The sequence below is a fragment of the Meles meles genome, chromosome 2, assembly GCF_922984935.1.
Source record: "Meles meles chromosome 2, mMelMel3.1 paternal haplotype, whole genome shotgun sequence".
NCBI classification, from domain to species: domain Eukaryota; kingdom Metazoa; phylum Chordata; class Mammalia; order Carnivora; family Mustelidae; genus Meles; species Meles meles.
Window position 1 is genome coordinate 120,884,633 of NC_060067.1, and position 11,527 is coordinate 120,896,159.

At 40.6% G+C, this 11,527-nt stretch overlaps 1 protein-coding gene across 3 annotated transcripts in view; it reads left to right on the forward strand.

The window, feature by feature from the left end:
* Positions 1–9,455, forward strand: part of ABCG2 (ATP binding cassette subfamily G member 2 (Junior blood group)) — a 166,817-nt gene extending 157,362 nt beyond the window's left edge. For all 3 annotated transcript variants that reach the window (XM_045987993.1, XM_045987984.1, XM_045987972.1), the window contains exons 13-16: positions 1,169–1,323; positions 5,910–5,999; positions 6,868–6,950; positions 9,242–9,455. In XM_045987993.1, coding sequence (XP_045843949.1) covers positions 1,169–1,323; positions 5,910–5,999; positions 6,868–6,950; positions 9,242–9,389 — 476 coding nt within the window. In that variant the 3' untranslated portion in view covers positions 9,390–9,455. The remainder of the gene's footprint in view (positions 1–1,168; positions 1,324–5,909; positions 6,000–6,867; positions 6,951–9,241) is intronic.
* Positions 9,456–11,527: the final 2,072 nt, after the last annotated feature.

Here is an 11,527-nt window from a genome sequence, read left to right on the forward strand (position 1 = left end):
ACCGTTCTTCGGTCAAGGGTATACGAGTAGCTGCGCTCCCCTGCTAGAACCTCCAAACAAGCTCTCAAGATAGTGAAAGACAGTGACTTTCAGGACTTCCTGGTTTAATACAAATACTTGTTTGATAGGTGTAGTTAGATTCATTTGTGTACTAGGCTCATTGTACCAGAATGTCCTTATATTTTTACTGAGGCATAAACACACACATCAGAAATAAATCTTTTATTTTAAAAATATATGTAAGTAAAGCACTACAGAAGAAAACCAACTGATTGAGTTTAAACTTCCATTTTATAAATAAGAGGTGTGTCATGGGGGCGCCTGGGTGGCTCAGTGGGTTAAAGCCTCTGCCTTCGGCTCAGGTCATGACCCCAAGGTCCTGGGATCGAGCCCCGCATCGGGCTCTCTGCTCAGCGGGGAGCCTGCTTCCTCCCTTCTCTCTCCCTGCCTGCCTCTCCACCTACTGTGATCTGTCTGTCATAAATAAATAAAATCTTTAAAAAAAAAAAAGGCGTCATGAAGAATTAGATATAGAACCTAGATCCTCAGACTTTTGATGGCTGTTCCAAAACCTTCAGATTTTGTGATCCATAGTATTAGTCCATTATCATTTATAAAGTAGTTTTAGGAAACTTATTTAACCCCAGCCTCAATCCCAGAATTATATGGTTCTTTGTCTTGGGGGACTTGGAATGTGGAGACATTCCCCCAGATATTGAAACCACTGGGAGGTAAATTATCTTCCCAGTTTCTTTACTCAACGCGGTGGTAGCAAACAGTCATGTGGTGATGTTTGAGTAAAAAAATATGCTCTTGACAAGTTTTGTTCTTAGAAGAAGAGGCAATAGAATTGGGGCCGGTTGTGTTGCCTGGAGCTCTCCATCTCAAACACTCAGAAATTGTTAATAATTACAAATAAAGGAGCAGAGATGTTACACAGAAATGTGTTCATGCAACAAGGATAAAAAAGAAACTATGATAACTTTATACAGTAATGGGAGGGGGCTGGTAATGAAATTGGTGGTCCAGGGTGGCTGAAAAGAGGATGAATATTCTTCATTCTGGTATTAGTTTCTCAAAATATTATAGTGCTTTGTATAGTAAGCAATCCCAAATACACAGTTACCTTGGCAGTTGGATTCAGCCCCTTCTTTCCTTCCCAACTAAGGCTTGAAACCAGTTGTGGAGGCCTTCTTCGTCATGATGTTCACCCTTATGATGGTGGCTTATTCAGCCAGTTCTATGGCACTGGCCATAGCCGCAGGCCAGAGTGTGGTATCCATAGCGACACTTCTCATGACCATCTCCTTTGTGTTTATGATGGTGAGTAGGAACTGTGCTTCTCTGAGAAGTAGTTATTTCCCCTTGTTCCTTCCCACAGATTTACCTGTTACATAAACCTGCTTTGAGGATTCTGTAAATGGGGTTCTATGCTTTAAGGAGACCATGTATTGAGGGATAGCTTGTATTAGAGAATATACAGATTTTTCTTGGCATTACCCAGCCTTTTTGGCTACTGTTCTAATATAATTGCTATAAGTTTAGTTAACATTTTGTTACACATGAGTTCTTAAAAGATGCTTCTTGGGTGACATATAGTGAAACCTTGATAAACTGAAACTTCAAAAACCAAACTAGACTTTAAAACCAAAGACTGGGGGCAACTGGGTGGCTCAGTGGGTTAAGCCGCTGCCTTCAGCTCAGGTCATGATCTCAGGGTCCTGGGATCGAGTCCCGCGTCGGGCTCTCTGCTCAGCGGGGAGTCTGCTTCCCTCTCTCTCTCTCTCTGCCTGCCTCTCTGCCTACTTGTGATCTCTCTCTCTCTGTCAAATAAATAAATAAAATCTTAAAAAAAACAAAAAAACAAAAAAAAAATAAAACCAAAGACTATAACAGGAGATGAAAAAGGACACTGTGTCATGATAAAGGGGACAGTTCAACAAGAAAATCTAACAATTTTAAATCTTTATGTCCCCAATATGGGAGCATTCAAATATATAAAACAAAAACAGACATAAAGGAACTCATTGATAATAATACAATAATAGTAGGGGACTTTAACACCCTACTTATAGCAGTGGACAGATCCATCTAAGCAGAAAATCAACAAGGAAACAATGGCTTTGAATGACACACTTGACCAGATGGACTTAACAGGTATAATCAGAACATTTCATCCTAAAGCAACAGAATGCACATTCTTTTCAAGTGCACATGGGACATTCTCCAGAATAGATCACATACTAGGTTATAAATCAGTCCTCAATTAGTACAAAAAGGTTGAGATCATACCATATGAGATCATGCCCTACATATTTCTGACCACAACACTATGAAACTTGAAGCCAACCACCAGAAAAAATTTGAAAAGACCACAAATACATGGAGGTTAAACAACATTCTACTAAATAATCATGGGTCAACCAGGAAATCAAAAAATTAAAAAAATACATGGAAACAAATGAAAATGAAAACACAATGGTCCAAAACCTTTGGGATGCAGCAAAAGCAGTCCCAGGAGGGAAGTATATAGCGATAGAGCCCTACCTCAAGAAGGAAGAAAAGAAATCTCAAAACAATCTAACCTTATACCTAAAGGAGGTATAAAAAGTACAACAAATGAAGCCTAAAGCAAGCAGAAGGAAGGAATATTAAAGATTGGAACAGAAATAAATGATGTAGAAACTAAAAAAAAAAACACCAATAGAACAGATCAATGAAATCAGGAGCTGGTTCTTTGAAAAAATTAGTAAAATTGATATACCCATAGCTAGACTTATCAAAAAGAAAAGGGAAAGGATCCAAATAAATAAAATCACAAATGAGAGAGGAGAAATAACAACACCACAGAAATACAAACAATTCTAAGGGAATATCATGAAAAACTATACGCTAACAAATTGGACAACCTGGAAGAAATGGACAAATTCCTAGAAACATATAACCTACCAAAACTGAAACAGAAAGAAATAGAAAAGCTGAACAGACTGATAACCAGCAAAGAAATTGAATCAGTCAACAAAAATCTCCCAACAAACTGAGTCCAGGGCCAGAGGACTTCCCAGGGGAATTCTACCAAACATTTAAAGAATAGTTAATACCTGTTCTTCTCAAACTATTCCAAAATCTAGAAATGGAAGGAAAAGTTCCAAACTCATCCTATGAGGCCAGCATCACCCTTATTCCAAAAACAAAGACTCCACTGAAAAAGAGAACTACAGGCCAATATCTCTGATGAACATGGATGGAAAATGCTTAGGACAATGCTCGCAAACTGAATCCGCAGTACATTAAAAGAATCATTCATCATAATCCCATGGGATTTACTCCTGGGCTGCAAGCGTGGTTCAGTATTTGCCGATCAGTCTGCATGATTCGCCACATTAATAAAGGCGAGTATAAGAAATGTATGCTTCTCTCAGTTGATGCAGAAAAAGTATCGGACAAAGTACAGCATCCCTTTTTAATAAAAAACATCAACAAAGTAGGGATAGAGGGAACATACCTCAACATCATAAAGGCCATATACAGTAAACCCACAGCCAGTATTGTTCTCATTGGGGAAAAACAGAGCTTTTTCTCCATGGTCAGGAACAAGTACATTTGGGTGTGCACACTTAACAATGTTATTTAACATAGTACTACAAGTCCTATCCTCAGCAATCAGACAACAAAAGGAAATTAAAGGCATCTAATCAGTAAAGAAGAAGTAAAACTTTTACTGTTTGCAGACATGATACTCTAAAGTAAACTCAAAAGACTCTACCAAAAAATTGCTAGAACTAGAACCATGAATTCAGTAAAGTCACAGGATACAAAGTCAATGTACAGAAACCTAATGCATTTCTATACACCAATAATGAAGCAGCAGAAAGAAAAGTCAGGGAATTGATCCCACTATATTTGCACCAAGAACCATAACCATCCAGTAATTGCACTACTAGGTATTTACCCAGAGGGGGGAGAAATGCTCCCCTATATTTGTAGACACATTATCAACAATAGCCAAATTATGGAAAGCACTCACTCACATGTCAACTGACTATTGAATGGATAAAAAGATGTGGTATATAGACAGAATGGGATATTACTCAGCCATCAAAAGAATGAAATCTTGCTATTTGCAATGATGTAGATGGAGCTAGAGCGTATTACGTGAAGTGAAACAAGTCAGAGATACCACAAGATTTCACTCCTATGTGGAACTTAAGAAACAAAACAAACGATCTTGGGGGAAAAAAAGAGGCGAACCAAGAAACAGACTTAACAATAGAGAGCAGACTGAAGTGGTTAGGGGGTTGGGTTGCATAGGTGATGGGGATGAAGGGGGGCACCTGTGACGAGCACCGGGTGTTGTATGGAGGTGTTGAATCCCTGATTTGGGCACCTGAAACTGATAATACACTGTATGTTAACTCATTGGAATTAAACAGAAACTTCTAAAAAAAAAAAAAAACTCCACAAAACCCAGAAAAATTTTGATTGTAGGATTCCCTCATAAAAAAGTCAGGTTAATTGCCCAACTTCTGTGCTCGTGTTAGAGACTTAATGGTTTGGCTGAATATACTCCTCTCCAAGGGAGTAGCTAAGCTCCAGGAGAAGTAGAACAGTTTGCAGTGTGGGTAGTCTATCTTGGGTCCCTCCTGTATTTTGAAAAGGGGTGTTTTAAAAATACTGAAAAGTTCCAAAGTCCACACAGTACTGTCTCCTCCCTTCTGGGTTCCTGACATTCTCTTATACCAGTATATTTCTGCCTACCTTTTTTTAAATGGTTACTGAACCCTAACCTCACATGTCCCTTAATTTTCCCTGTACATAGACAAATCAGTAAGCGAATCAGCTAGTTACCACCTTGCCCCTTAACGTCAAGTGAACAGGAACGTTGGCCTGTTTACTTAATACATGTGTTTTTTTCTGCTAGCGTAGGAGAAGATGTCTTTAAAAAGAGCATAATTAGCACAAATTTTTGCCAAAGTTTAAGTCTTCCATTTCTGAGTTTGACATCTACCCATCTAACCATTATTGAGAAACTGATAAACCTTGCGTATGTTTTCTATCATGTTATCCAATAAATAATGTGTCATCAATTTATAAAAATGTTCTGCGTAATGTATTAGATGCTTCACCTTATCGTTACTTAGAAGTTTGTATATAGATCCTTTAAAACCAGTCATAACTCCACATTTTCCTCAGAGATGCAGTGTGTCCTCTATTAAGCACCTGGTTAAGTCAAGTTCAAGAATACGTAGTCACTCCAACATTGTCATTGTTAGGTCTATCCCAGCATACCTATTGCCAGTTAGAAGTTAAATAGAAACCGCTTCTCACGTAGCCATCTGTTGCTGACCTCGACCCTTCACCGTAAGATGGCTTTTTGGTAGCTTTAAGTGAAGGTATTCACCATATGTTAGGCTGTACTTCACTGTGTTATTCTGTGTATCAGTTCCAGGCTTTGGGTTATTTTAAGCATGCATCCTGAATGCCAGATTATTTCTATAGTCACACGGAGATAGAATGCAAGCCCTTGTAAATAACAGATCTTACTGTGTTAGGGAAGTAGAGAGGGGCAGGAGATGTTCAGGATCTGCTCTGGTAAGTTTCTTGGTGTGAGCATAGAGTGCTGGTATCGCAGGGACAGTCAATACTTTATTGATCTTTCATCGTGGGCTGTCACCGAAAGTAAAAGCCTTGACAATGAAGGGTCTTCCAATTAGATGACGTGGGTATTAGAGATACGTTGTCGTTCCTTTAGAACCACGAACAACCTCAGCTCTAGCGGGGCATACGTAAGCAAAGGGAAGTCTTAGAAGAAATGTTTGTGAAGGTTGTAGGGGACTCAGAAATTATTCTCTGTAATTCGCCATTAAATCCCTTCACCAGGTCTGATTCTTGGCGTTTGCTTTTCGTAGATATTTTCAGGGCTGTTGGTAAATCTCAGAACCGTTGCATCTTGGCTCTCCTGGCTTCAGTACTTCAGCATTCCTCGATATGGCTATACGGTAAGTTTTCCTCATCTGTCCCTGTGACTGCTTCATTGTTCCCAAGCTAGGAATGACCAGGATAAAGCCTGCGAATGTCATCGCCCCAGCCATGAACTGTGAAAGTCTCCCAGGGGTTTCCTGGGAGACTTTGCTTCATTTCCGAGCAATGAAGAAGAGTTTCACCTCGATTATCCCCTGAGGTCTCCCCAGTCACCCTGCTATCTGAGGGAGCTGAGGAGTGGAAAGAGAACTCCACAGAAAGGAGAAAGATCGACTAATGGATATGAAAAACTGTTCTTGCATTTCAGTTCCATACGAAACTAGAGAAGGGGGGGCTAGAATATATATTTTATATTGAAATTAGGAGAAAAAGAGCACATAATACAGCTACTCTATTGGCTATAGAAAAAGCTCATCAAGTCCACAGAAAACTGTGTCTTAATATAGTACGATTGGGTTTCTAACTCCCAAGAATTAGCACTGGTTTTGATGAAAATAAACAGGAACAATATAAAGGGTTCTTAAATAGATGCTGTAAATTAACAACAGTCATTGACTACCGTTTTATGATTTTAATCCCACTGTTTGTGGGATTATAAAATTAGGAGGAGGAAGGAGCTATGGGTAGGATAGCAACAGGTCTCCCCTCTTTGCCAAATACTTTTTACAGCCTTTGTTTTAGAAGCCAAAATCCCAACGTAGGCCACCTGGTTAGTTGCCAAGGAAAAGAATTTTGACTGCTCTGATGTGACCAAGACCATGAATGTGAAGCTTGGTTTGTTTTTAGGAATAGCAGTAAAGATTGAACTAGGAGGACGTGATCGTTCTCTGGAGACTTTTTGAAATTTAAAACCATTTACCTTGTCTCATCGCCCCTGTGTTATAGGCTTTGCAGCATAATGAATTTTTGGGACAGAACTTCTGCCCAGGAGTCAACATAACGGGGAATGACACCTGTAGCTATGCCATGTAAGTTTGTACCCAGTGTCAGAATGGACTTGCTTACTCTGGGGTGTCACGTAGAAAGGCCACTGGACCATGTGGCTGCTGAGGGTCCTTCTACTGCAGACCAGTGCACGTCTCCTTGATGTTCTCCTGCAGTCCCACTTATAGTTAAGTTGGGGAAATGTTTCTTTTTTTTTTTTTTTTTGAAAGATTTTATTTATTTATTTGACACACAGAGAGAGATCACAAGTAGGCAGAGGCAGGCAGAGAGAGAGAGGAGGAAGCAGGCTTCCTGCTGAGCAGAGAGCCCGATGTGGGGCTCGATCCCAGGACCCTGAGATCATGACCTGAGCCGAAGGCAGCGGCTTAACCCACTGAGCCACCCAGGCGCCCCTGGGGAAATGTTTCTGATATGTTGTTCATTTGGGGCCTTTTTAAAATGCTATTTTGAATTGTGGGTTTTAGCTTTTATTTTCAAACACCTGAGTTTGAAATGAGCTGCTTTGATATTTTTGCAAAGCCTTAGGATATCGGAATTTGTGGATTATGGGAAGTATACAGATTCATGAACTTAGAGCTTCTTGGAAGCCCAACCTGAGGCCAGGAGCACAACATTTCCCTGGCAACACTCGAGGCACCTGCCCCTTCCTCCTGCACTTAAATAGGAGACATTATGAAATCAAAGTCTGCACAGCTATTTTTTTTTCTTTTAAACTGACTTGGAATACCCTTATTAAAGCATGTGCCCTCTAAAGAAGGAAACACATTTCAGTCATGAGAAAGAAGTCATATCTACTGCATAGTGTCAATAAAACAGAAATGCAGATTTCCAGAAAATCAAGAGGATGTTTTAAAAACTGAGTAACAGGGGCGCCTGGGTGGCTCAGTGGTTTAAGCCGCTGCCTTCGGCTCAGGTCATGATCTCAGGGTCCTGGGATCGAGTCCCGCATCGGGGTCTCTGCTCGGCAGGGAGCCTGCTTCCCTCTCACTCTCTCTGCCTGCCTCTCTGCCTACTTGTGATCTCTCTCTGTCAAATAAGTAAATAAAATCTTTAAAAAAAAAAAAAAACTGAGTAACACTTTCCTTATCCATGATTGTTGTTAACGGTTTGATTTTGATACATTAACTAATGAAAGAAAAGAAAATGCTGGTATCCAGAATCTCATGGACCTTCATGAAATAATTCTTAGTAACAGGACACATTGCTAGTTTGAAGTATTTCTAGAAAACCTCTGCAAAGAGAAGCTTTCTTTATCCTGCCCACTCCCTGTCTTTTGTCTGGGCATAACATTTTTTTTTGGAACTGCCAGATTTCAGGAGTTGCACAAAAATGGGATAACGGAATAATTAAGGCTGTACCAGGTGTTTTTAGTGCCAGGTGCTTTTCTAAACGGTGCCAGGGCTACCCCACCCTGTTCTGCTTCAGCTGCCACTGAGGCTTTCCCCTGATTAAGGGGCCTGCTGGTGACGGCTTGCAGCCAGGCATCTGCTGGGCTCATTCCAGTCCTGCTGCAAGAGCGGATGGAACTGCAATGGTGCCAGGAAGCCCTTGCTCACCTCTCTTCCCAGTTGCAAAATTCTTAGCCTATGTTCCTTTGCATGTCTGATTAGTAGGTGTTGAGTTCTAGAAAGAGCTTTGACCGTCTTGGTAATAATGTCATCTGTTTCTGTCGATGCCATCTGTTAAAACTGAGGTTTTCCCCAACAGGAGTGAGGGCAAATTACTTGATAAATGTTTCTGTCCTTTAAAGAGAGCAGCATCATAGATCTGAAACGAATGAATTTGCAGAGATTAGCAACTTGGTTCCCAGTGTGAGTCTGTGGCTTTGGACCTAAGTTCCTTAAACCTTAGCCTCTTCATCTTTTACGTGTATATCTGAACCCCCACTGGGTTGTTATAGGGATTAACTAAACTGTTATATGTGGGTTGCTCAGCATAGTATCTAGCGGATTTGTAAGCACTCATTGTCTGTTACCTACTATATATAAAGGCATAGTTATTTGAGCCTTGGTAACCAATGGGAGGAGTGAATTAATTAATTAATTTATGTTAAAGATTTTATTTATTTATTTGACAGAGAGAGAGAGATCACAAGTAGTCAGAGAGGCAGGCAGAGAGAGGGGGAAGCAGGCTCCCCACTGAGCAGAGAGCCCAACGTGGGGCTTGATCTCAGGACCCTGAGATCATGACCTGAGCCAAAGGCAGAGGCTTAACCCACTGAGCCACATAGGCGCCCTGGGAGGAGTGAATTAAATTGAGTAAAATTTGACAGATGCTAAGAATGAAGTCATATTCTTTTTCTGTTGAATTTCAGATGTACTGGCGAAGAATTTTTGCTCAACCAGGGCATCGATATCTCCCCATGGGGCCTGTGGAAGAATCATGTAGCCTTGGCATGTATGATTGTTATCTTCCTTACAATTGCCTACCTAAAATTGTTATTTCTTAAAAAATATTCCTAAATTCCCCTTTAATTTACATGACTGATCCACACATTAAAAAGGGAGCATCTTGACCTTTTAAGTTTTCAGAAGTGTTTGTTGTCTTTTCCTTTGGCATTGTACCGTTCAGCAAGAATTATTTTCAGCACAGACAACCACAGACACCGCAATGAACTGAGTTATACACGAAAGAACCCAGGTCATATACTAGTGCTGTGAGGAACTGCGTATCAGTTCATCTAATCACACAGTAACCACGGGGGAAGCATCTAGGTTAATTTGGCAACCTAAAAAAGAACTGAATTCTAGGAACTAGTGATGGGTTCCAAACATCTGTGACACCAGTTTCCTCATCTTTAAAGCAAGTAGAGGTTCGTTGTCCTCCAGTTCCACCACTGTTCAAATCTAGGATCTGCTGTTTAGTAAACAGTAACAACAAACAGAGATACAGCGGTGGAAGTACGAAGTCTAAACTATGTTGGGAAAACCCAGTGTGATTCATGGAGTAAAAACAGCTGTTATGAGAGAAACAGCTTTGCTGGGCCTTTGAAGGTTATGAGAACTTACTGCGATGGCTCTGTTGTGGAATCAGAACACAACAGGGGGCTCTGCTGGCCTCTGGACCAGGTGTGGAGGGCCTGCGGTTCGCAGCCGTGCCGGGGCAGGTCAGGGGTCTGTGACCTGTGTGCGTGTCACAGCTGCACCCTGTGTGCCGGCTGCGTCAGCGCTTCTGGGGCTGCTTCAGAGAGAATGGTCCGCGCCAGGACCCGGGAGCCACCAAGATCCTTCCTGGCTCCGAAAACTTGAATTTAGAATACCCTAACTGTCACAACCGCCCCCATACAGATGTCTGCATTCTGACATAGACATCTCCTAGTCACAGATTCTCCCTTCATTCTAACCTTTATCGGTACCGGGGAAGTATTTCTTCACTTTTTAAATTGCAGGGTAACGAAGAGAAAGGTCGAGTCCAGTGAATTATCGTAAAAGGAACACGCCGGTGCAACTACAGAACCTAGGGGCAGAAACAGAACACGATGGGCCCACGGGAGCCCCCCTTGCACACCGTCCCCATCACCACTTCCTTCTCTCTGGGCTGTTTCTGAAATGACGCCGGCATACTCCTCTCTGTTGCTGTTATCACACGTCGTGACGGCTGAGTTTCATGGCCCTGTGTGCACAGTTACATCCTTATTTAAGTCCCTCCTGCCCCCTTTTAGGGAAGTGTTAATTTTGGAATGATTTTAGATTTAGAGAAAAGTTGCAAAGATAATATGGAAGAGTTCCTATGGGCCCTTTGCCCAGCTTTCCTTAATGTTAACATTTGTAGACCGCGGCACAAGTCAGAAGAAAGAAATTAACATTATACATTGTTACTACTTAAACCACGCTCTTTTTTCAGACTTCACCACTTTCACACTAACATGCTTTATTCCAGGATCCATTTCAGGAGATCACATTGCAATTAACCCCCCTTTTATAAAAGTCAACACTAGTTAGTATTCCTAGGAATTAAGTGAGCCTGAGGATCACTGGCGTAAACTTGTTGTGACTGCTCATGTTGGAATATCAGTCAGTGTTAGTGGGAGCCCTGCCATATTGGCTCCATGTCAGTCTAGGGACATAGCATTATATTTCTAAGAAACTTTTTAAAAATGATATTTGATTAATGCGTCATCTTGTAACACAACACACTCTTTTTACCTGATTATTATGTGACCATCAGGGTTAATCAGTTTTTCCTGTTCTTGGTATAGAATCCTGGCTTCCTCAGACTTCTCTGTAAACACTCTTCCCTCATTATACAGAGAATAATATATATCTGTATTTTATGTACAAAATACACTTGAAGAAGAAACAAAACAGCCTACTTTTAAAAAGAATTTAAATGCATCCTGTTATACTTATCTGTTTCTATTACAATATACTTTTTTACATAATTGTTTTTAATTACTATGATAAGAAGAAACACATAACATGAAATTTGCCATCTTCACCATTTTTAAGTTAAGGAAGATTTTTTTAAAGTAAAGGTAAATGTAAGTCCCATAAGGCAGGAAATAATTCATTTAAAGGTATTTACTTCAGACTATGTCTATATTTTGAATTTTGTTTTTATTTTCTTGGATGTCAGAAGAACTCACCTATAATGGAGAGGA